Below are 25,716 nucleotides of genomic sequence, written 5' to 3' on the forward strand. Positions count from 1 at the left end.
CAGAGCCACTAATAAAGGGGTGGGTCTGGTCCACCTGATGGTGTGACCATTTTAACAGAAGTATCTTTTTCTGTGAAATGGGTTTAATGATAGCGATTGGGGCTCCTTCCAATGCCACTATGGGGCTGTGATCAGGCTTGTATGGGATGAGGTGTGCAGTGACTGCCCTCAGCATCATGTCTGAGTTAATAATAACCCCCCACACTACCTCCTAGGCTGGGCTTCAAAGCAGCTTGTCCCATGCAGAAGAGAAAGGACCAATGGGCACTGAAAACACTCTCCAGGTGAGTCCTATGGGCTCACTACCTCATAGATGCTGGTGTTTGTGCCTGAATGGGTACACACAGCTGTCTGCTCCTGGGGAACTCTATATACTTGGGAACCCATGGGGACCCCCTGACCTGCGTACCAGCAGTAGCCCTACTTGCCTTCCTAGGGAGTTCATTAAGTGAAAAGAGAAAGAGGTGGTTAGGGAGGTTTGTGGGCAAAACATCAAGGAACCCAACAGCTTCAACCCCCAAACAACAGGTCTTGGGTCCTTGCAGAGAATCATTTATTAATAGTCTTCGCAAAATAAAATGGAAATCTGGAGAAAGACAAACAAAGAGAACCCTTTTCTTCAGGAAAGAAACAAATTCTGAACCTGAGTAACCTCAGCTAAGAGTCAAACTTTGCAAACCCAGATAAACCTCCAGGTGGCTTTGGGCCCTGCTCCTGGGGCCCCAGCCTGCCACCTCTAACTCACTGCAGCTCAGCCTCTGGAGGAGCAGGCTCCCTCTGCATACAGATTACAGAGGGAGGCTGTTGACTCCAGAGGGGCCCTTAGGGTTTCCCATGGGAAGCTGACTTTGAGGTCTGCTGAAGAGGTTTCTGAGACCCCCTAGGACCGGCTAGAGCATCCTGGGGGTAACCAAAACCAGGAGCAACATCAGAGACTGTAGACTTTCCACGGTCTGCTGAGGGACTGCCGCCAACTTTGGCAGGGACATCAGGCACTTCTGGGGGTTAGGGTTTGAACAAAACATGCACATCCATGGGAGCTGTAGGCACCGCACACACAATCCCCCAGCTTTCCCATTTGGAAACGTCTACAAGTCTCTCCAGGCCTGCTCCACTTGCACGAGAGTCCCAGCTCCCTTTGATGTGTAGGGCGAGGGGGCTTTCCCTGCAGGCTTTGCCTTCCTGTAGTAGAGTCTCTTGACTGCTTCCAGGTCCCGGTGGGCATTCATGATCAGCCGGCTATATGAAAATACTGGCATTGACTATGAGCCAGAGCAAGACACACCTCACACTCCTGCTCACATGTTCTCACACAGGCTCACACACTCATGCATACTCACAGTTCACACATAAACAGGCTCAAACACAGGCACATTCACAAATGCAGTCAGAATCAATCTGTTACAGAGTAGACTACTGACTGTCCCAGTACCTCTCTAGAACCCAATAATTCTATAAACTTTAAAGGATGGGTTTATGACATAATAGGTGAGGGCCCAGGAGGAGTGATACTTTCTGGAGGCCCCTTGCTAGGTGGCCACTGTAGGGGGCCTTCTTGCTGCCCCACTGGTCCCTCCAACCCCAGCCAGCTGCCTGTCCTGTCCATCTGTGGATCCAAGCCCAGTTCTTACTTCAGATTGGAGAGTTCAACAATGAGGCCGTGCACTGTATCTGTGGCATCCTCCATCCTGCAGGCTTCACAGGGCTTGATCCTGTTGTGGGTACTAGAGGGAAAGGAAGAAGACAAGAGGCTTGATCTCAGCATTCAGCTCCTCCAAACACCATTCTGGGGGGCTTTTGCTGGGCCTTCAGCTGTCTGCTTTTCCTTTGATGGCCACCTGGATCAAACACTAAAAGCATACCTAGAATCTAGCCGCTTCCCACCACAGGAAGCGGATCCAGCTACTGGACCTCCTTGGACCTCCAGCTACTGCCCCTACAGTTTGTCTTCCATGCAGCACGTGGTGGAGGGCTGTGAAAATGGAAACCTGGCTCACTACACCATCCAATCGCTGGCACCTCCAGACACATTCTTCCCTTTTGTCCCCCTCCCCCCTTCTCCAGCCACACTGAATTCCTAGCCTTTCCCTGAGCACTTCTTAGGACTCTGGGATGTTCTTTCCCAACGTCTCCTCCTTGAGGGGGGAGCTGGGCTTCACTAATCACAGAATTAAAATTTTAACTTTCCCTACTATCTTCCTCCTTAACCCTCTGCTATTTATCAAATTTGCTTGTCTCTCTCACCTCACCTGCCCTGCACAACACACACTAGATCGTAGTAGCTCCATGTTTTGTCCCGTCCTACATTGCCTGCCCAGTGCCCAGAGCAGTTCCTGGAAGAGCCAGCACTGGATGGCATTGACATTGATGAAAGGGCGCATATGCCAAAGCAACCACTGTATATAACGTGTGGCCTGCAGGTGCTGGCAGAGGGTCATCCTGGCCTCTGGTCAACAGTCCTTGTTAAAGCCTACCACACCCTTGGCTTGGCAGCACCTCCTGGGCTGTCAAAATGGAATCTCTGGTTCTGTTCCACCTGCCTGTCATCCAAGATGGCTAGCTGACCCAGGCCTAAGCTTCCTTTGTGTCTTACCATGGGCCATGGATCCGAGGACTTGCCCTGGGGGTCTTCCAGAATTCTGTGTGGGGTTCCATTGGCCCATTGAGGCCATCTGTGATTCAGACACAATTCTCCCTCCCCTTTGCTCAAACAATGGTGGAGTCAGTTTAACTAACTTGCCTCTGGTCCTTGTACAGGGGTGTGTGTGTTTCTGTGTGTGTGTGTGTGTATACACAAGTGGCACAACAGGTACCAGTGACAGAGCTTGTGTAAGGGAAGAAGGCAAAAACATACCACCTTATACCTCGAGGAGGAGGAGGAGGAAGAGGAGAAACAGAAATTCACCAAGGGCTGAACCCCTGGCCCTTCCTCCACACTTGCTAGATAGAAACAGAAACTTGGCCATAAATAATTGATAAGACACTGCCTCTGCAGAGGCCTGTTCAAGTACAAGGTAACGGAAAAGGACCGTCACCCAGGACTTACCCCTGGTAGGGCTAGGAGAAAGGATAGGTGAGAAGAGATGGACACCCCCGTCGTCCCCCTACACTTCTCAGGTAGAGGGGCAGTACACCTGGTGGCTGGCAGGAGGGAGAGAAAGTGGCCTGCCCTGGGGCACAGAGCCAAGTAGGAAGTGAGAAGACAGAACAGGTCAGAGACACTAGAGGGCCCACACTGTCAGAACTGAGACCACCCAAGATCGGCTTGGCCAATGGTGCTTAGCCACCTCACTCCAAGGAGATTCAGAGAGTTCTGGATCCTCTCTGCAGAAAAATGCACATACTGAATTCAAACAATCCATGGGCACCACCCCAGGGCTCCTGGAGAGACACACTTGTTTGGGTGCAGATGGCTGGTCACCAATTCTCCATTTGCAAGGGATACACACGCAGTTTGAAAGACACGACTCAGCTCCCTTACTAGATTGAGGAAAGCAAGGCCCAGTGGGGGAGAGCCAAGGCCCCCTTGTCCCTCTCATCAGCAAAATGGAGCTCACAGGGTTGGCAGTAGAGAAAGCATGGGCGCTCCAGTGCCAGAAAAGCAGTGACACTCCCTCTCCGAAGAGAGGACTCACACCAAGGCAAGGATCCTGGGGCAGCCTCCCACCTGGCCTACCTTGACTGGACTTTGGTGAGGGGTCCTCCATCAGTACCTAGGCTGGTGCCAGTCCAACAAGGGTCCACCCCGCTCCCTGCAGGAAACAACTGGAAAGAGAGAACACATATGTGAACCTCTGGCTAGGTGAGCCCTGCACAGGGCAGGAAAGAAAAGTCATGCAGAACCTGACCAGGCAGTGGTACAGTGGGTAGAATGTTGGCCTGGGATGCTGAGGATCCAGGTTCAAACCCCTAAGGTCACAGGCTTGAGCGCAGGCTCACCACCTTGAGCGCAGGGTCGCTGACTTGAGCATGGGATCATAGACTTGACTCCATGGTTGCTGACTTGAGCAAGGGATCACTGGCTCAGCTGGAGACCCTCTGGTCAGGGCACATATGAGAAAGCAATCAATGAACAACTACGGTGCCATAAATGAGTTGATGCTTCCATTCTCCCTTCCTATCTGTCCCTCCCTCTCGCTCTCTCACTTAAAAAAGTCATGCAGAAAACTTCACTTCCCCTTGGCCACACTGGGAACACTGAGGCTGGAACTCCTGCTGAGGAAATATAATGGCTTGACCTAGAGGCTACAAGCCTGGGCTGCTCTTGCCCTTCTCACTGAGAAAGAGAGCAGATAGGGTAACTGGGCTTGACTCTGCTGTTCTCTTCCGGGCCTGCACCTTCCAATAGGCTGATCTATGCCCAGGGGTGTCTCCATCCATACATTCTCTATTCCTGACAACTGAGGTATAGTGCTGTCTCCTGTGCATCCTGCAGTACCTAGAAGGGTACAGAGACAACCCTTAGGGGTGGTGGCTGTAGCAAGGTGGGCATCAGAGTCAAGGGGAAGAGGTCAGCCAGATAAGCCACACATTTTATATCAGGATAAAATTTTGTAAATATATTGCAAAGGAAAAATTCATAATTAATAGGGGAGAGAGCCAAATAACCCTGAGAAGCTTAAGTCTCTAAATGTCAACAGTGGTTTAATTTTTGTAGAAAATGTCAGGCTCAATCACAGAGGTGACATGCATCCTTCTGAAAGAGGAAAAAGGCTGAGGTGAAGTGACCTGCTCAGTCCTGGGTTGGAAGTGGACTGCTCTAGGGACGTCCTTTCCCCTCATGGAGGTGGGGTGAAGGGTTGAGCTACACTAGCAAAGAGGTGCCTGAACCACATGAAAAACTGCCAGTAGCCCAGTAATTCTCACCTGGGATCATGCCATCCCCAGGAGACACTTCACAATGTCTGGGGACATTTTTGGTTGTCACAACTGGGGGAGAAGGTGATCCTGGCACTTGGTGGGTGGAGGCCAGAGATGCTGCTCAATACTCTACAGTGCACAGGACAGTCCACACCACAGAGAACAATCTGGCTCAGATGCCAGCAGTGCCAGCTGGGATCTCTGCTATAGACAATATAGTGTCTCCCAGCAGCTGGTTATTTCATGCAGGCAACTCTGACATAAAATGCGATTCAATGTCACATATTCACCAATCTCACTACACTGTTCTTGGCCATGAGGACTATTTTCTCTCCTAACAGGATTGTGTAAATGTCATGACAGAGTGGTCCTGAATGTGCCAGGGTCACACAGGTTTCAGCCTGAAAGGGCCCTGGGAATCAGCTTTTGAAATGATGCTTCTAAGCAGTGTATGGATGCTCCACTGGCTCTGGGTGAGTATCACATCTCAAGGGAGCTGTCCGGAGAAGAAAAACACTGAACTTTCCTGTGAAGGGACCTGAATTTGAGACCAGTCTGTCACTGCTATGTAACCTCTGTGAGTCTCCAAGTGGCTTCCTCTGAAGTGGTGCTCATGGTTGTGTCTGGTGAGGTTGAGGGCCAGTTGTGGGAGGCAGTGCTGCTGCTCTCCAGCCATCTGTGATCCATTCCTAAGTGTCCCTCCCCACTTGGTCTTCCTGCCAACGGCCATCCACAATCTTCCCATGGTAATCTGCTTTGCCTGAATCACTCCAACTTGCTCAGAAATAACCAATATCAAAACAAAACTTGTCCGGGCACTGGCAGCCTTGTTAAAGCAGTGCCTACTCCCCTGGGGGACCTGTCAGGTCTGACCACCCAACTGCATGCCCAGGCCCCCACACTGCTGAGTCCCTGATGTTATCCAAGTGTACTGTCACTTGCATCCTGCCTGGAAAAGCTCACTCTTTTGCCTGCTGGATGCCACCAGATGTTCCAACTGTTTCCCCAGCCTTCTCCCTTAGCCACGGCCCAAGAGACTAGAGACTGGAAGTAGCTTAGACAACCTTTCTTTCTGAGTGAGGAGTTTGTATTTTTCAAGAAACGAGGCCTCAATTCTAAAATTTCAGCTGTTCCCAGCACCTGAATGTCTACCTATCCAGACGATTGTATTTTAACTCTGCACTGTGACCTACTTTCCATGATCTCTCTTGCTCATCTAGTGATTATGAAATGGGTGGCCCAAGGAACTAGGTCTGAAATCACCTCATAGGTAAACTTTGTGGAGGGCCAAATACGAGCCCTGGCCATCCTCTGGGAAGGCAGTTCAGTAAAGAGCCATACTCACTCAACCCAGCCATGTTCTCCCTTCGCAATCAGAACATCTGGCTTTCTTCAGCGGGGCACCAGAGGAAATCCTGTGCTTGTGTTCTGGAGCTGTGTCATATGAAGACTCTTTAAGTTCCAAAATGATAGGGTCCAAAAATGCTCACTCTGGGAGAGGCAGGCAGGAAAAGTGCTACTGAGCACCTCCAGGGGCAGGGACCTCACCTGGTGCTTTCACACCTGGCATACACAGGCTCCTAACAAGCATGTATCGAATACATTTTTTAAAAAAAATCTCAACAGGAACAGCTGGAAAAACAGGACAACGCTTATCAAGGGAATTGGGCTCCACACTCTGAGATGGGGTGGCTGAGGCACAGCTGTAGAATCAGGCCGACCCTGGCCGAGTCACCTCTGGCAGCTGCCCAACCTCCTTCAGTCTCTCTTCCTCAGCCAGTGTGTGGAAAGAGAATGGAGAACCATCTGCCACCCAGGGCACCACTGCAAAGCATGCAGCCCAGGCTCAGGTGTGCCACTAGCCAGGAATATGGAACTCCCCTTGGGAGCAGGGCCAAAGCAAGGCTGCCACCTGTCCTGACAGGTGAGCAACATGGCTGGCAGAAGCTCACTGGGCAGCTTCCCCACTGCCTGTCAGGCAGGCAGATCCCTGAAGGAAGCATAGTCCCTACAAATTCTAGCAGAAAAAATCTCATGCATACACTTGGAACAGGCCCCTTATGGAAAGGCAGGTCTTTCCCTTCTGGAAAATCACAGACTCCACACTCATTGAAGCTGCAACTCAGACCCCTAGACTCATTTGCCATATAAACAGACCATCACATGCCCAATCCTTCCCCTACCACTGGGCGTTTTGGGTGAGGGTCTGTGGACAATGGCACACATGGTCTGGCTGTAACTTTAGAAAGCTCTTACCTGCTCACATGGGGCTTCAAAGTTGGGGGCTCCCAAGGCTTCCTGTATTTGGCTGTCTGGCAAGAAGTCAAGTTCCACATCTGTGGACCCCCTCAACATGTCCTGGTCTGAAGAGTCAGGAGGGTGCTGGGGCTGGCCTGCTGGGCCTACAGGGGCATCTAGGCTGCCCTGGTGGGCTATGCCATCCCAGGGAGGACCATCCACTGCTTCTCTGTGCAACAGTGGGACAGAGGCTCCAAGGGAAAGACTGAAACTCCCAAGGGGTTCATGGCTCTGGCTAACTAACTCAGTTGCCTTTTCACCCAAGGTCTGTGACAGCAAAGGCAGCACACACACACCTCTCAGCCCTTCTTGATCCAAGCCTGGCATCTGTGTCTGATCAACAACTGGGCCCATTTCTGAGGCTATAGGACTGGAATCTCCACCACCTAATATGGGTTCTTGGATCCCTTGAACCAGAGCCAGGGAGCCTGCAGGGCCCCCGAGGACATCACCAGGGGGCTCAGCTTCCTGCTCTGCCTCTCCTCCGCCTCCTGTGGTCTCCCTAGTGAGAGGCATGCCTCTGAGAGGGGCCCCTCTATGGTCTACATCAGGGGCCTTCCTGCTGGGAGTGGCTGGCACCCCATTGTTAGCCTCCCCACCTGGCCCAGCCTCTTCCACAACCCTCTGGTCTGTGATTGCATCTGTGATGACAATGATCCTAAGGGAGGAGCATCTTGGGTCGCTACAGCTCCCTTCTGCTTCCTGGCCAGCCCTGCTGAGTGTCTGTATGGGGTCAGGGAGAACCTGGGCTGCAGATCCAGGCTCTGAACCCTGAATGGCCTGGCCGAGGACACTGTCTTCTTTCTCCTGGTTAATCCGTGCTCTCCCTCGGGCATCCTTCTTCTGTGGGGCTCCTTGATCTGGCTCCTTCTCTTCAGCACCACTGCTTAGCAGATGCCCTTTCGGGTCATGATCAGCTGGAATCCCACCCCGCTCTATGCTTCCACCGTCTGGTAAGTTGGTTCCTTGCTCCAACAGGTAGCTCTGGCTGGCCCTTTCTGAGGCCAGGGATGCCATCCCCCATTCTGGAGAAACATCACTGGAGACCTCAGGTTGAGAATCCCTCCTGCTGGACACAGGTGTTTCAGGGTTTTGGATGCTGTGTTCAGAGCAGGTGCCATCTGCCTGGGTCTGAACTCCTGGCTCACTGGCCTTCCAGACGGTGAGCTCTGGGGACTCCTCCCTCAATTGGCTTCCTGCCTGCTGGGCACTGGACTCTGGTGGTGTTTCCTGTATAGAGAGAAAGACTTAGCCTCAGGCCTTCAATAATCAGTCACCCTGGAGATTTCTAGTTGTTACTTCCCCTGTAGTTTCAGATGCTGTGAGGACAACCAAAGGGATCAGTACAGTAGTCCCCCTTACCTGTGGAGGGTACATTCCAAGACCCACAGTGGACACCTGAAACTGCAGATAGTATTGAACCTTATATATACTATGTTTTTTCTTACACATACATACCTACAATCAAGTTTAATTTTTAAATTAGGCACAGTAAGATATTAACAATAATTAATAATAAAATAGGACAATTATAACAGTATACTGCAATAAAACTTATGTGAATGGCTTTGGAGCCTTTACTGAATAAAATAAAGGTACAGGAACACAAGCACTGTGATACCACAACAGTTGACCTGAAAACCAGACAGCCACTAAGTGACTAATGAAAGGGGAGCATATGCAGGGTGGAGCCACTGGACAAAGTGACGATTCAGCATGAGATTTCATCACACTACTCAGAATAGCACATAATAAAACTTACGAATTGTTTATTTTTCAAATTTTCCATTTAAAACGCCTTCCCATGGGATGGCCAGGGGTCATTTTTGGACTATGGTTGACCACAGGTAACTAAAACCATGGAAAGTAAAACTTTCATTAGGGGGGGACTACTGTATCAGTACAGGACAGTTTTGTGCCAGGGACTGAAGGGGCAACCGGAAGCACAGAAATCCTTCCTTCCAACAGCTTCTCTCCCCGCCAGCACCAGGCACATGGAGATAAAAAATATAAAAGTGAAGGGGGTCTGTGAATCATATCAATGTCAATTACCTAGACTGGCGATAAACTATGCTTATGTAAGATGTCACCACTGGGGGAAGGGAGGGGAGGAAACACAAGGACTTCTCTGTGCTGTTTTCTTTTTAAATCATGGTATTATACACACAATGTAAGATTCACTATCTTAACCATTTTTGTGTGTGTGACAGAGACAGAGAGACTGACAGAGGGACAGATAGGGACAGACAGACAGGAAAGGAGAGAGATGAGAAGCATCAATTCTTTGTTGTGGCTCCTTAGCTGTTCATTGATGGCTTTCTCATATGTGCCTTGACCAGGGGGCTACAGCAGAGTGAGTGACCCCCTGCTCAATCAAGCAGCGATCTTGGGCTTCAAGCCAACGACCTTTAGGCTCAAGCCAGTGACCATGAGGTCATGTCTATAGTCCCATGTTCAAGCCAGCAATCCTGCACTCAAGTTGGATGAGCCTGTGCTCAAGCTGGCAACTTTGGGGTTTCAAACCTGGGTCCTCTGCATCCCAGTCTGATGTTCTATCCACTGAGCCACTGCGCCATTGCCTGGTCAAGCGCTATCTTAATTTTTTGTTTGTTTGTTTGTTTGTTTCTGAAGTGAGAAGTGGAAAGGCAGAGAAATAGACTCTCACATGTGCCCGACCAGGATCCACCCAGCATGCCCACTGGGGGATGATGCTTTGCCCATCTGGGGCGTTGCTCCATTGCAACTGAAGCCATTCTAGCGCCTCAGGCAGAGGCCATGGAGCCATCCTCAGTGCCTGGGCCAACTTTGCTCCAGTGGAGCCTTGGCTGCAGGAGGGGAAGAGAGAGCTAGAGAGAAGGGAAAGGGGGAAGGGTGGAGAAGCAGATGGGCACTTCTGTGTGCCCTGGCCGGAAATCAATCCCAGGACATCCACATGCTGGGCTGACGCTCTACCACTGAGAAAACCAGCCAGGATTTAACCATTTTTGAGTGTACAGTTCAGTGGCATTAAGTACACTCACACTCTTACACCACCATCACAAACACCCATCCCCAGAACCCTCCCATCTTATACAACTGAAGCTCTATCCCCATTAAACACTAATGAGGATCCCTTAGTAAGGGTCCTCCATTCCCTCTCTCTCCTGCCCCTCAATATCCCCATACTCTTGTCTTTATGGGTTTGTCTAATCTAGGGACCTGATGTAAGTGTACAGCATTTGTTGCTTTGTGACTGGCTTATTTCATTAGCATAATGTTTTCTAGATTCACCTACGTTGTAGCTCGTGGTAATATATCCTTTCTTTGTAAGGCTGATTAATATCATTGTGTGGATATGCTACATTTTGTTTATGCATTCCTTCATCAGTGGAGACATGAGTCCATACTTCTTTTTTTTTTTTTTTTTTTTTGTATTTTTCTGAAGCTGGAAACGGGGAGAGACAGTCAGACAGACTCCCGCATGCGCCCAACCGGGATTCACCCGGCACGCCCACCAAGGGCAACACTCTGCCCACCAGGGGGTGATGCTCTGCCCCTCCGGGGCGTCGCTCTGCCGCAACCAGAGCCACTCTAGCGCCTGGGACAGAGGCCAAGGAGCCATCCCCAGCGCCCAGGCCATCTTTGCTCCAATGGAGCCTTGGCTGCAGGAGGGGAAGAGAGAGACAGAGAGGAAGGAGGGGGGTGGTGGAGAAGCAAATGGGCGCTTCTCCTATGTGCCCTGGCCGGGAATTGAACCCGGGTCCCCCGCACGCCAGGCCGACGCTCTACCGCTGAGCCAACCGGCCAGGGCCTTCTTTTTTTTTAATAGGGACAGAGAGAGAGTCAGAGAGAGGGATAGACAGGGACAGACAGACAGAAACGGAGAGAGATGAGAAGCATCAATCATCAGTTTTTCGTTGTGAGACCTCAGTTGTTCATTGATTGCTTTCTCATATGTGCCTTGAACACGGCGGGCCTTCAGCAGTCTGAGTAACCCCTTGCTCGAGCCAGCGACCTTGGGTCCAAGCTGGTGAGCTTTTGCTCAAACCAGATGAGCCCGTGCTCAAGCTGGAAACCTCGTGGTCTCGAACCTGGGTCCTCCGCATCCCAGTCTGATACTCTATCCACTGCGCTACCGCCTGGTCAGGCGGGTCCATACTATTTTTGCAACTTCCTATAAATCTCTAAATTATTTCAAGATAAACTGTTTATAAAGAGTGAGAGAAATGACAAGTCCCTAAAGGAGGTAAGAGATAGATGACATGAGTGGCTCAGGGTGAGGAGAGTTCCAGCTGGGACATAGATGGAGTATCATCCTTAGGTAGACAGCAGCTTGATCCTTCCAGGCGCTCCAATTTAAACTTGTGAAGTCACTGCGGCCCAGATCTCCCCTGACTCTAGATGCACATATGTGACATTTCCACCTGGCATCTCCCAGTCCCCTTCAATGTGACACAACCAGCCCCAGCTCCCGAGCATCTCCTCAGAGTCTCCGTCTCAACTAGCAGCAACTCCATCCTTCAGTGGAGTCAACCTGCTATCATCTCCCTTCCTTTTGCACCTGTACCATCAGCTCTCCCTCCAAATTGGAATGCAAATAAATTCAATACCTAGGGACTGAGGTTTGAATCTATGTGTACCTATAAACAGCAGCTACTCCCTCACGTCTTTTGTAGAGTTATCAGCACTGGGGGGAGACACCTCCTTCACAATTGCATCTCTATATCTTAGGGCTAACCCTTTCTAGGAGAGGGTCTGTACTTTACGGCTTCAGTTAAGCCACCAGCAACCAACCTGGCCAGGCTCAACCTTCTTTTTTTTAAAGTAAACTTTTTTGCAAGATCATTGTAAATTATTGTGTAGTTGTGAGAAATAATGTGAAAATATCCCTTGTGTGCCTTACCCAGTTTGTCCCAATGGTAGCACCTTACATAAAGTACAATATCACAACCAGGATGCTGAAATTGATATAGTCATTGACTTTATTCAGCTCTCCATTTGCATATGTGTATTAAATTCTATATGGGTCTCTCACTGGTGGAGGTTGTGTATCCACCACAACAGTTTAGATACCGAAAAGCTGCAACAAAAAGCTTCCAGACTGCCATTTGTAGCTATATTCACCTCTCTACCCTGCTGCCCACCCTGTCTCCAACCCCTGGCAACCACTAGTCCACCCAATATGTCTATGATTTTGTCATTTCAATAACGTTCTGTAAATGAAATCCTATAGCAAATAACCTTTTGGGTTTGGGTTTTCCTACTCCACCTAAGCTCTGGAGATCCATCCAAGTGGTTAGGGCCTTACCAAGCTAAAGGCCCCAGTCCTGAGGTCCTCTTCACTTGTAGCTGCCAGTCTTGTCAATGCCTTCCTGGGTTTTGCAAACTGGGGGACAAATCTCCCAAATGAATTCTGTGAATCAGATACAATAAGACAAAGCAGTAATAAATAGAAAGGAGGAACAAGGTCTCAGAAAGAAACCAAACACTAAAACTAGTTTCTTTCTTGTAGTCTCAAACATGGCCTTTGTCCTCTAACCCTAGGGCAAACCAGTCTGTTGGCCTGAGGATGAATAGAGGCAGGACCTCTATTCTAAAGGAAGCAACTCCTTTTTGTTGTTGTTGTTTTTAATGTTTATTTTGCCCTGGTCAGTTGGCTCAGTGGTAGAGCCCTGACACAGCATGTGGAAGTCTTGGGTTTCATTCCTGGTCAGGGCACACAGGAGAAGCGACCATCTGCTTCTTCACCCCGTCTCCTTCTTTCTCTCTCTCTCTTCCCCTCCCACAGCCTGGCTCGACTGATTTGAGCACGTTGGTCCCAGGTACTAAGGATGGCTCCATGGGGCCTCAGCCTCAGGTGCTAAAAATAGCTTGGTTGCGAGCAGTCCCAGCTGGCACAGCATATGCCTCAGACAGGGGTTTCCAGCTGGATTGTGGTCAGGGTGCATGCAGGAGTCTGTCTCTGTATCTCCCCTCCTCTCATTTAAACAAACAAACAAAAATGTTTATTTTATTTATTTTTTTTTTATTTTTATTTTTTTTCATTTTTTTTTTTTCTGAAGCTGGAAACAGGGAGAGACAGTCAGACAGACTCCCGCATGCGCCCGACCGGGATCCACCCGGCACGCCCACCAGGGGCGATGCTCTGCCCACCAGGGGGCGATGCTCTGCCCATCCTGGGCGTCGCCATGTTGCGACCAGAGCCACTCTAGCGCCTGAGGCAGAGGCCACAGAGCCATCCCCAGCGACCGGGCCATCTTTGCTCCAATGGAGCCTCGGCTGCGGGTGGGGAGGAGAGAGACAGAGAGGAAAGCGCGGCGGAGGGGTGGAGAAGCAAATGGGCGCTTCTCCTGTGTGCCCTGGCCGGGAATCGAACCCGGGTCCTCCGCACGCTAGGCCGACGCTCTACCGCTGAGCCAACCGGCCAGGGCTATTTTATTAATTTTAGAGAGAGAGGAAGGAGAGAGAGACAGGAATATCAGTCAGTTCCTATATGTGCCCTGATCAGGGATCAGCCAGCAACCTCTGAGCTTCAAGATGATGCTTTAACCAACCAAGCTATCCAGCCAGTGCAGGAAGCAGCTTCTTTTTGCACATACAGAAAGCTATAAAACAGGCTCACCTGGGAAGAAGGAAGAGGAATTGATTCCTTTGTCAGATGCATGAGGAGCCTAGAGGGAGCTCCTGCTTCCTTATCCAGGGAGCTGGGTAGAGAAAGACAAAATAGAGGAGGTTCTGAAGTCACCAGAGGTGTCCAGCAGGGAACTAGCAGGACAGAGAATGAAGTCCAAAGGCAAAGTAGTGCAGAGTCTCCTAGGAGCCATGGAGCACCTGCTGAGATGGTGGGATGGAGTGGGGGAGCAGTTCCCTGGGGAATATCTGACTCCAGGAAGGGTGCAGAGTCCCACCTTTAGAATACAAGCTGTCTGCTGTCAGCACTTTACCCTTAAAACCCACAAAAACTGGCTCCTGAAGTAAGACCAAAAATCCTCATTTGCACTGACGTTCCAGCCCCCAACACTGCAAATTCTAAGGAAGGAATTTGTTGATATGAGAAAGTGTCAAAAAAAAAAAAAAAAAGTAAGTGCCTGACCAGGTGGTGGCGCAATGGATAGAGCGTCAGACTGGGATGCGGAGGACCCAGGTTCGAGATCCCGAGGTCACCAACTTGAGCGTGGGCTCACTGGGTTTGAGCATAGCTCACTAGCTTGGACCCAAGGTCACTGGCTTGAGCAAGAAGTCACTCACTCTGCTGTAGCCCATCAGTCAAGGCACATATGAGAAATCAATCAATGAACAACTAAGGCGCTGCAACAAAGAACTGATGCTTCTCATCTCTCTTCCTTCCTGTCTGTTTGTCCCTATCTGTCACTCTCTCTGTCACCAAAAAAAAAAAAAAAAGAAAAGAAAAAAAGGCGTATTTGTAATTGCCAAAATGTGGAAGCAACTGAGATCCTTTAGTGGGTAAATGAATAAACTGTGGTACATTCAGATAATGGAATATTATTCAGCACTAATAAGAAATGAGCTTTCAACCCATGAAAACACATAGAGAAAACCAAAATGCATATTACCAAGTGAAAGAAGCCCAATGTGAAAGGCCATATACTAGATGATTCCAACTATACGACATTCTGGAAAAAGCAAACTATGGAAACAGAAAAAAGATCAGTCATTGCTTGGGTCAGGGAGCGAAATGAACAGGCAGGGCACAGGGGGTTTTTAGGGCAGTAAAAGTACTCTGTATGATATTGTAGTAGTAGAAACATGTCATTATATATTTGTCCAAAACCACTAGATGTACAACCCCAAGAGTGAACTCTAAGGTAAACTATGGACTCTGGGTGATGATGAGTCAATGCAGGTTCATCTTTGGTTGAAAAAATAAATAAAAAGTATCATTATGGTGAGTAATGGAGACAATGGGGAGGTTGTACATGTGTGAGGACAAGGAGTAAGTGGGGAATTTCTGTATCTTCCTCTCAATTTTATTGTAACCTAAAACTGCTCTAAAAAGATCTTTTAAAAACATTGGTGAGACTATTCTTAAATTTAAATAAATGTGCATATGTATATTGTTAAAAAAAAAAAAAAAAGGACCAAAACCTGGAATCAAAATTTCATATGATTTTAACTTTGGAAGTGGAACAGGAAAAAGCATAAAGATATACTAATGAGCTTAAATTGTGCCAGGGGAGATTCCAGAGACAGAATAAATCTAGATACAGATAGCAAGAGCCTGTTAGAAAATTTTAATTGGAATGGGTTCTTTGGGCAGCTTCTTGGGTGCTGGCAAGATTTCATTTCTCAATATAAATGTGTTAAGCTTGTTCGCTTTATGATTTTTTCTGTTATATTTCTGTGCACGTGGCATTTCTCTTTTTTTTAATTTTATTTATTCATTTTAGAGAGGAGATAGAAGGAGAAAGGGAAGAGTAACAGAAAACATCAACTCACATATGTGCCCGGACTAAGCAAGGCTAGGGTTTCAAACCAGTGACCTCAGCATTCCAGGTCTACGCTTTATCCACCGAACCACCATAGGTCAGGCCATGGCATTTCTTCTTCTTTTTTTTGTGTGTGTGTATTTTTCTGGAGTGAGAAGCTGGGAGGCAGAAAGACAGACTCCTGCATGTGCCCAACCAGGATCCACCCAGCATGCCCACTAGGGGGCGATGCTCAGCCCATCTGGGGAGTTGCTCCGTTGCAACTGGAGCCATTTTAGTGCCTGTGGCAGAGGCCATGGAGCCATCCTCAGCACCTGGCCAACTTTGCTCCAATGGAGCCTTGGCTGTGGGAGGGGAAGAGAAAGATAGAGAGAAAGGAGAAGGGGAGGGGTGGAGAAGCAGATGGGCGCTTCTCTTATATGCCCTGGCCAGGAATTGAACCCAGGACTTCCACACACTGGGCAGACACTCTACCGCTGAGCCAACTGGCCAGAGGCCATGGCATTTCTTAATAAAACATTTAAAAAATAAAACAAGATGGCCCTGGCCAGTGGCTCAGTGGATAGAACGTCGGCCTGGCATACGTATGTCCCTGGTTCCCAGTCAGGGCACACAGGAGAAGTAACCAGCTGCTTCTCCCCAATCCCTCTTCCCCTTCTCTCTCTTCCCCTCCTGCAGCCAGTGGCTTAACTGGGCGCTGAGGGTAGCTCTGTCAGCTTCAGATAGGGTTGCTGAGGAGATAGATCCCAGTCAGGGTACATGCAGGAGTCTACCTCACTATCTTCCCCCCTCAAAACAAACAAACAAAAACAAAAAAAAACCCAAAAATGGTGAAAACATGTTTTGGGGCTTCTGACTACTCTTATGAACACAGACAGCAGAGCAGGTAGTGGCTGCAACCCCATCAGCCCTGTTGGCCTCTGCAGGAGTAAAGAGCACAGTAACATTGTAGTGCCTGGGAAAATGGCTTAGGTATGACTTGTGACCACTCTCTTCATACTGCACACACACACCAGGGTTGCCTTTAATTTTTTTTTTTTTTTTTTTTTTCTGAAGCTGGAAACGGGGAGAGACAGTCAGACAGACTCCCGTATGCGCCCGACCGGGATCCACCCGGCATGCCCACCAGGGGGCGACGCTCTGCCCACCAGGGGGCGATGCTCTGCCCCTCCGGGGCGTCGCTCTGCCACAACCAGAGCCACTCTAGCGCCTGGGGCAGAGGCCAAGGAGCCATCCCCAGGCCCAGGCCATCTTTTGCTCCAATGGAGCCTCGCTGCAGGAGGGGAAGAGAGAGACAGAGAGGAAGGGGGGGGGGTGGAGAAGCAAATGGGCGCTTCTCCTATGTGCCCTGGCCGGGAATCAAACCCGGGTCCCCCGCACGCCAGGCCGACGCTCTACTGCTGAGCCAACCGGCCAGGGCCAGGGCTGCCTTTAATCTTAAAACTGCAATGACCTGAGATCAGACACACATATACACATATCCCAGAAAAGAATTGTCAGGTCACATGCCTTAATGTTTTACTCAGAAAATTTGGTAGTCCAATCCATGACTCTTTTTTCTGAAGACTTCAGGTGGCAGAAACCTTCCTAATCCTAATTCATGAGAACCTGTCCTACCTTGCTATAGTTAGTTATGTAAGCAGTTTTTTGTTTTGTTGTGACAGAGAGAGACAAATAGGGACAGACAGACAGGAAGGGAGAGAGATGAGAGGCATCAATTCTTCATTGCAGCACCTTAGCTGTTCATTGATTGCTTTCTCTTATGTGCCTTGACTGGGGGGCTACAGCAGAGTGAGTGATCCTTTGTTCAAGCCAGCGACCTTGGGATTCAAGCCAGTGACCATGGGGTCATGTCTATGATCCCACGCTCAAACAAGCAACCACACACTCAAGTTGGTGAGCCCACACTCAAGCCAGCGACCTTGGGGCTTTGAACCTGGGTCCTCTGCATTCCAGTCTGACACTATCCATTGCGTCACCACCTGGTCAGGCTATGTGTGGTTTTTAAACTGAACTCTTCTCCAGATCTTTCTTTTTCCCCACCGTACTTAACTACATATTTCCTGAAAAAAAGAAGAAAAAAAAGGGAATTGGGAAACAAACCGAAGTAGTTAGGAGCACAGGAGCAAAACACAGCCAGAACCCCAGCCTGCTGGTCTCTCGAAGCCTTACCTGTTAAACGGGGACAAAAACCTATTTCACAGTGCCACGAGGATTAAATGAGCTAATGCATGTAAATTGTTTATTAGCACACTGCCTACCACATAATGCTTGTTATTCTCTTTTATGGGTTACTATTTTACAGATCTCCTCCTTCGATATGTTCTTTATCAAGAAGGAATGAGGGATAAATATGGATTTAACCAGCAGAAAGAAAGAGCCACATTCTATAAGTGACCTTGAAAAATTCAAGGTTTTTCTTGCCCTTGGTTATAATATCGACCTTTCTGGATAGAAGAATCCTGGGAGGAAAGCATCGAGAAGCACAATCCAAGGCCCCTGCCCAGGCGTAGGCCCTACACTGGATGAGTCATGCTGCTCCTCTCCCCTTTGCATCCTGTTCACTGGGTTGCTGTGCTGTGCCTAGTGACAATGGGGAGGTGCTGGAATGCTCTGAGCCACCTACCTGGAGGCCAGCTGTCCTGTTTTCTTCCCACTCTGCTCTGCACAGGGACCCAGTCCTGACCTGGCTTCTGACTCTTCAGTGTGACATGAGGGGTTCAGCTTGAAACTCTGGCAGGTTCCATCACAGTCCTCGAGCCTTGGGTTCTTTGGGGGTTTCTGTGGATGGATTCCTTCTCCTGGTTTAGAGACAAAGGAAGACAAAGGGGTAGAGGGATGCTAAGAGCATATACTGTCATGACCGACAACCAAACCTGGCAGGGCTACTGCCGCAATGTGGGCAGGTTAGTTCCAAGAGCAGGAAGTATCTGATAGCTCAGATAATTGCCTGAAGAGTGAGAGGTAGGGTGGAACCTCATCCCGATGGGACCTAGGAGCTTACGTGGCTACAGGATCCAAAGGCTTTTTTTTTTTTTTTTTGTATTTTTCTGAAGCTGGAAATGGGGAGGCAGTCAGACAGACTCCCGCATACGCCTGACCGGGATCCACCCGGCATGCCCACCAGGGGGCAATGCTCTGCCCATCTAGGGCATCGCTCTGTCAAGACCAGAGCCAGGCCCTGGCCGGTTGGCTCAGCGGTAGAGCGTCGGCCTAGCGTGCGGAGGACCAGGGTTCGATTCCCGGCCAGGGCACACAGGAGAAGCGCCCATTTGCTTCTCCACCCCTCCGCCGCACTTTCCTCTCTGTCTCTCTCTTCCCCTCCCGCAGCCAAGGCTCCATTGGAGCAAAGATGGCCCGGGCGCTGGGGATGGCTCTGTGGCCTCTGCCTCACGCGCTAGAGTGGCTCTGGTCGCAACATGGTGACGCCCAGGATGGGCAGAGCATCGCCCCATGGTGGGCGTGCCGGGTGGATCCCGGTCGGGCGCATGCGGGAGTCTGTCTGACTGTCTCTCCCTGTTTCCAGCTTCAGAAAAATTAAAAAAAAAAAAAAAAAAAAGACCAGAGCCAGTCTAGCGCCTGGGGCAGAGGCCAAGGAGCCATCCCCAGTGCCCGGGCCACCTTTTGCTCCAATGGAGCCTCAGCTGCGGGAGGGGAAGAGAGAGACAGAGAGGAAGGAGAGGGGGAGGGGTGGAGAAGCAGATGGGCGCTTCTCCTGTGTGCCCTGGCCGGGAATCGAACCCGGGACTTCCGCACACCAGGCCGACGCTCTACCACTGAGCCAACCAGCCAGGGCCCCAAAGGCTTTTGACCTAGGGACAGGTCATGACTGAAGCTGAAGCCTGAGGTGGCCTGGTTTGCCTCCAAACCACAGACGGCAATCTGACCTAGCTGACTGTTTCTCTGGGGAAGTGGTGAGAGGTGTATACCAGCTCTTTCACGTTTCAGCTAAAACATCCCTGCAGAAGGGCCATTGCTTGACTTTTCTAAAGAGCGCCACCTTTCAGGCCTATGTTGTTTTGCTCACTTCAAAGCTTTTAAGCAAGTATTGATGTACTGGGTAATTTCTGTCTTGCTCCGTGCATGGAGGGGCCTCATCTATCTCACTTTCTGTTGTGTCTTAAGTGCCTAGAAGAGCACCTAGTACACTGTCAGTGATCAATAAATACTTGGGCCTGACCAGGCGGTGGCGCAGTGGATAGAGCGTCAGACTGGGGTGTGGAAGACCCAGGTTCAAGACCCCAAGGTTGCCAGCTTGAGTGCGGGCTCATCTGGCTTGAGCAAAAAGCTCACCAGCTTGACCCACGGTCACTGGCTGGAGCAAGGGGTTATTCAGTCTGCTGAAGGCCTGCAGTCAAGGCACATATAAGAAAGCAATCAATGAACAACTAAGGTGTCCTAACGGAAAACTGATGATTGATGCTTATCATCTCTCTCCATTCCTGTTTGTCTGTCCTATCTATCACTCTCTCTGTCTCTGTAAAAAAAAAAAAAAGTAAATAAATAAATAAATACTTGGTAGATGACTGAATAAACATGTAGGAAATACAGAACACTTCCCTGGAAATTGAGATACAACTAAATTATGTACCACTCTAGTTTTCCATGATGCCTGAAGAATATCCACCCTGGGAAAACTTGTACCCAGTGTCATTAAGTGCTAGGGAAGTGATGTCTCAGCTGCCTCTTAGTCCCTTGTATCTCTATAATACCTCCCCAATCACTGAAAGCAATTTAGAGCCTACAGATGCTTATTAATATCTACTGCCCTGGCAAGATGGCTCAGGTGGTTGCAGCATCGTCTCTATGTGCCAAGTCTGCAGGTTTGATCCCTGGCTAAGGCACAAACAAGAATCAATAATCAATAAATGCATAAATAACAAATCGGTGGAACAACAAATCGATGTTTCTCTCTCTCTCTCTCTCTCCCCACCCCTCCCTTCCTTTCTCTCTGTTAAAATAAAAACATCAATCAATAAAAATATTTTAAAAATCTGCTTGTTGGGTGAAGGAACCTCCCTTACACAGAAATTGCTAATAGTGGCTGGCTTGTGAAACCTCCCCAAATCTGGCCCCAAATGAATCATTTATTCAATGGACAAATAGTAAGAGTTGACTTTAGTGAGCTCCAGGCCAGACACTGTCCTAAGAACTTGGGTGTGTTATGATAAAACTTCAAGGTGGTTGTTATATCCCTTTTACAGATGAGAAAGCTGAGGAACAAGGAAGCCAAGGAACCCAAATTGGGTTCCAGGCACCCAACTCCAAAGTCTGCATATTTAAGTGTACTTCAGCATTTACTGAGTGCATACTATGTACTATGCTTCTGACCAGGCAGTGATTACAAAAGGACAAACCAAACCCAAGCCCGATCTTCCTGAAGTTCAGTCACATAGACCCTTTCCAACCTCAGCTCCTCATATACCTTGAAATAAACCCATTGAATAAGCATCCGCTCGTCCTAATGCCAATTGTTATGGTCCTCCTCAGCATTCACTCAGCTGTTTGCACTCCACTAGACCATAGCAACTTTTCTGTAATATTTTCTAATTCTATGAGTTATGGTCACATGTACCCATTCATAACTATAACCCACTGCTGTATATTTGATTAGCTCTCTCCGTGAGAAGCATTTTTCTTTTCTTTCTTTTTTTTAAATTTAGTGAAAGGAGGGGAGGCAGAGACAGACTCCCTCATGTGTCCCAACCGGGATCCACCTGGCAAGCTCACTAGAGGGGGATGCTATGCCCATCTGGAGCCCTTGCTCCATTTGCAACCAGAGCCATTTTTTTTTAGTGCCTGAGGCAGAGGCCATAGAGCCATCCTCAGCACCTGGGGCCAATTTGCTCTAACCGAGACATGGCTGCAGAAGGGAAGGAGAGAGAGAGAAGCAAGGGGGGGGGGGTGGAGAAGCAGATGGGTGCTTCTCCTGTGTGCTCTAACCAGGAATCGAACCTGGGACTTCCACATGCTGGGCTGACGCTCTACCACTGAGCCAACCGGTCAGGGCCATATTTTTCTTTTTTTATTGACTTGACCTTGAAGGAGAAAGTCTGCTGCACCCTTTGATCTCACCGCTGCCGTCTCCCACCCCTTTCTCAGGTGCCCACCCCAACGCTGCACCCAGAGCTAGACTCTAATAAGTTTCTTACACAAACATATTCTTACTTTGTGGTCTATCAAAAAAACCACAAAATACAGCAGTGTTGTTTATTTGGTTTTATGATGCCCCCAAATTAGCTTGCTTTGCTAATCCAATAAGCATTTATATCAAATAAAAAGCAAAAATATCAACAGGAGTGAAGAGCCTCCCATTTCCTTCCTGTAATCTGTCCCCATAGGACTAATTTAAGAAAAACTAAGACAGAACCTTGTTTTCAACACCAAAGGCCAGACAGACACTGGGAGGGAAAGGGCTTCTTTCACCACCTGCCAGAATTGTTTTCTTCTCTCCCCACCCCATCCAGGACAAACAGAAACAGCTGTCCTAGGCTAGCCTAGGGGTTCAATGAGCTGGGGAGTCCATGGCCAAGAGGCCCCAAATGACTTGCTGTGGGTGGGCCTGGCTGTCCCCAGCTTCCCCCTCCAAGGTCAGATAAATTCTTGTGTCCCCAAGCAGCCTGTTGCTAATCTTTACACAAAATATTTTTAATTTGTTGATAATTTCTTTTCAGTTCCATAGTTTTGAGGGATAATGAGTACTACTCCTTAAATAATAAAAAGTAAATTCTAAACTTAAGAAGTCTGAGTTACCTTAGATAGACAATATACAGGAAAATGGAGGTACACTATGGGATACTGAATGCTTTTATTTAATGAATAAATTCTATATGTATATGGACAAGTAAGGATAGTCTCAATATACCACAAAGTAAAAAACAATGATTGCATATAAATGTGTGATGATTCTATTTTCCAATTCTATGTATACACTGTTTTTGTGTACATAGAAACGTTTAGAAGAAGTAGTATACTCAGGTTCATTTCCTGTTTTTTTTTAATGCTGTACTACATGATTGATCCTCGTCCCGTGATTTTGCTGGATGTTAACATTAGCAGAATCCTGGGGAAGGTACACAGGACTCTGAACTACTTTTGCAACTTTTATGTAAGCCCAAAATTATTTTAAAAAGAAAGGTGTTTTTTTTGTTTGTTTTTTACAGAGACAAAGAGTGAGTCAGAGAGAGGGACAGACAGGGACAGACAGACAGGAACGGAGAGATGAGAAGCATCAATCATTAGTTTTTCATTGCACGTTGCAACACCTTAGTTGTTCATTGATTGCTTTCTCATATGTGCCTTGACCAGGGGCCTTCAGCAGACTGAGTAACCCCTTACTGGAGCCAGCAACCTTGGGCTCAAGCTGGTGGAATTTTGCTCAAATCAGATGAGCCCGCGCTCAAGCTGGCGACCTCAGGGTCTTGAACCTGGGTCCTCTGCATCCCAGTCTGACGCTCTATCCACTGTGCCACCGCCTGGTCAGGCTAAAAAGAAAAGTTTTTAGAAATCTGGAAGGACAATCATAACAGCAGCATACATTTGTGTTCTACCTAGAGTCTCCTTTTCAGGCCTTACAAACACTTAACATCTTAACTCTAGGGCGTGGTTTTTATTTATTTATCTATTTTATTAAGTGTGAGGCATGGAGGCAGAGACAAACTCCTGCAGGCACCCCTGACCAGGATCCACCGGGTGCTCTGCGTGTCTGGGCCACTGCTCCATTGCTCAGCAACCGAGCTGTTTCAGTGTGTGAGTCGAGGCCATGGAGCCATCCTCAGCACTGGGGCCAACTTTGCTCCATTTGAGCCATGGCTATAGGAAAGGAAGAGAGAGAGTGAGAGGGAGAGATAGAGGGAGGGACAGGTGGAGAAGCAGATGGTCGCTTCTCCTGTGTGCCTTGACCGGGAATCAAACCCAGGACCTCCACACACTAGGCCAACGCTCTACCGCTGGGCCAACCGGCCAGGGCCTAGGGCATGTTTCTCAACTTTGGCACTACTGACATTTGAGGCATTATTGACATTTAGGGTTGACTCAATGTTGTGGGGGCTATCCTGCACATTCTATGATTTTGAGCAGCATCCTGGCCTAGATCCACTAAATGCCAGTACCACGCCCTCACCCCCACACACCAATTGTTAAAACTCAAAATGTTTCTAGATATTGTCAAATATCCTCTGGAGGGCAAATTCCTCCCCCTACCAGGTTGAGAATCACTGTTGTAAAAACAGGGGGAGGTGCTCTTATTATCCCCTATTAGCAGTAGGGGGAAAGTGAGGCAGAGACTAAGTCATCTGCCATCACACAGTAGGCAGCAGTCGGGAGGAACCAAAGTTTTTGGTTTGAGAGTGAAGCACTTAGCCACACACCAGATGGCCTTGAAACACATCAAGCTCTACTCAGGAGTGGTCTCTGAGAGTGAGCCTGCCCGAAGCCTGGGGCCTCCCCTCAGCTGTGGACCCCACTAAAAGATGGAGGAAGCTCCACAAAGCTCTCACTTTCTGCTGTATGCACTCCTCCATGTTTATACTCTTCTTACTAGCAGGTAGTAAATCACATTTCAAAGGAGTTTGGTGTGGTCATGTTAGCATCGCTGTAATAAATAAGCCCAGATTTCCTTCTAAGAGTAGAAACAGCAATAGAAATCAACTAGAACCTGACAGGTGGTGGTGCAGTGGATAGCCGGCCAACCTGGGACTCTAAGAAACCAGGTTTGAAACCCTGAGGTCACTGGCTTGAACGTGGGATCATTGATATGATCCCATGGTCTCTGGCTTGAAGCCCAAGGTCGCTGGCTTGAATAAGGGGTCACTGGCTCGGCTGAAGCTCACTGGTTAAGTCACACATGAGAAGCAATCAATGAACAACTCAACTGCCACAACTACGAGTTGATGCTTCTCATCTTTCTCCCTTCCTGTCTGTCTCTGTCTCTAAAGAGAGAGAGAGAGAGAGAGAGAGAGAGAAAGAGAGAGAGAGAGAGAGAGAGAGAGAGATCACTTTAAATGTCCAAATACCTGAGGTCCGACGCTTCTTCCTCTTACTCATTTTATCCCTTCCCTGAGAAATCTGAAAATGAGCAAAATCCTATCATTACAAGCAGTCACTGTCCCTGGATACAGACCCAGTGGCATTGGCTGAGGGTAGAAGCTATCCTGTCCCCTACCTCAGCCCATGTGGCTATCTAGAGGGGTCACTGAAACCGCAAGAGGGCACAGGGTGGGAGTCACCGCAACTCTGGGCCGCGGCTGGCTAAGAACTCAAACCTCCTCCATGCTGCCAAGGGCAGAGAGGAAACTGCCTATCTCCTGCCCAGGATCTGAGAGTGCCAGGGTGAGGATGGGGATGTCCTCAGGAGGAAGTCTCAGGGACTCTGGCTCTGGTCTCTAAGTTGGGGCAGTCTGTGGGAAGACCCTCCCTCCAGGTTGGGGTTTCTGAGACCCTTCTAGAGACATCTGAGGCTTTCGAGGGGGACACGGGGGACCCTTCAGAGTCAAAGTGACTTTAAAGAGGCCACCTGGGGCACTTCAAAGGGTGGGAGGCCTTTCAGGAGGCACCTGGAGACTTGATGGGACAGGAGTTGCAACAGGGCAATTCCTTCCAGCGTTGGCGGCTGGACAAGCCCAAACTGACCTGAGCCAGTGAAGTTCAAGTCCCTTTGTCCTTACCAGGCACTGGGTAGGTCTGCCTGGAGCTGTTAGGGGGACAACTAGGCTCAATTAATTATGTGAAATATTTTGGAGAAAAGGCATGTTGGCCCCTCCTGGAGGCCAGGCTGCCCCAAGGTCTGGTGCTGAAGAGCCAGGAGGCCTGAGGCCCGAAGACTGTTGACTGGCCTCTACTAACTAGGTCCACTCTAACCCTAACACACGCACCGAAGCGTGAGGACTGCCCAGACCCGGACTGCCACGCCGGACGCAGCGAGCCAAACCGCCACTGCCGTCTCTCACACCAGCGCGCGCTCAGCTCGTCTCCCGTGCTCTGCTTCTTTCCCTCACGTTAAAGCCCAGTCAGGCGCAAGCGCGACGCCAGCTTCGCCCCTTATTCCTACGCAGGCTCCACCTCTTGCCGGTACCACCTGCGGCACCACCCACCGCCCCGCGACGCGCATGCGTACTCGTGCAGTGCCAGCCGG

General features: G+C 49.1%; 1 protein-coding gene and 1 non-coding gene across 5 annotated transcripts; both read right to left on the reverse strand.

The window, feature by feature from the left end:
* Positions 1-62: 62 nt before the first annotated feature.
* Positions 63-25,623, reverse strand: BRME1 (break repair meiotic recombinase recruitment factor 1). 4 transcript variants are annotated; one of them, XM_066272016.1, is made up of 9 exons: positions 25,457-25,623; positions 24,599-24,650; positions 18,211-18,385; positions 13,760-13,841; positions 12,446-12,550; positions 7,117-8,388; positions 3,677-3,765; positions 1,632-1,724; positions 63-1,239 (listed from the first exon to the last, which is right to left on the reverse strand). In XM_066272016.1, exons 2-9 carry the CDS (start codon positions 24,627-24,629, stop codon positions 1,089-1,091), a joined length of 1,998 nt encoding a protein of 665 aa, XP_066128113.1. In that variant the 5' UTR covers positions 24,630-24,650; positions 25,457-25,623; the 3' UTR covers positions 63-1,088. The 4 variants fall into 4 exon arrangements, with proteins under 4 accessions (XP_066128113.1, XP_066128114.1, XP_066128115.1 ...); XM_066272017.1 differs by having other exon boundaries at positions 25,443-25,623; XM_066272018.1 differs by lacking the exon at positions 25,457-25,623 and adding an exon at positions 25,215-25,374.
* Positions 19,305-19,380, reverse strand: TRNAT-GGU (transfer RNA threonine (anticodon GGU)). The gene has a single exon. It is a non-coding gene; the product is annotated as a tRNA-Thr (tRNA).
* Positions 25,624-25,716: the final 93 nt, after the last annotated feature.

Source organism: Saccopteryx bilineata, chromosome 1, assembly GCF_036850765.1.
Source record: "Saccopteryx bilineata isolate mSacBil1 chromosome 1, mSacBil1_pri_phased_curated, whole genome shotgun sequence".
NCBI classification, from domain to species: domain Eukaryota; kingdom Metazoa; phylum Chordata; class Mammalia; order Chiroptera; family Emballonuridae; genus Saccopteryx; species Saccopteryx bilineata.

Excerpts from the sequence above, each read along its gene's own strand:
- BRME1 (XM_066272016.1), bottom strand. The coding sequence starts at position 24,629 with ATGAGTAAGAGGAAGAAGCGTCGGACCTCAG. Across the intron at positions 12,551-13,759 it reads TTCCTCTTCCTTCTTCCCAG|AATTCATTTGGGAGATTTGT; the intron begins GTGAGCCTGTTT and ends TCTGATTCACAG. Across the intron at positions 1,725-3,676 it reads CTCACCAAAGTCCAGTCAAG|TACCCACAACAGGATCAAGC; the intron begins GTAGGCCAGGTG and ends CTTTCCCTCTAG.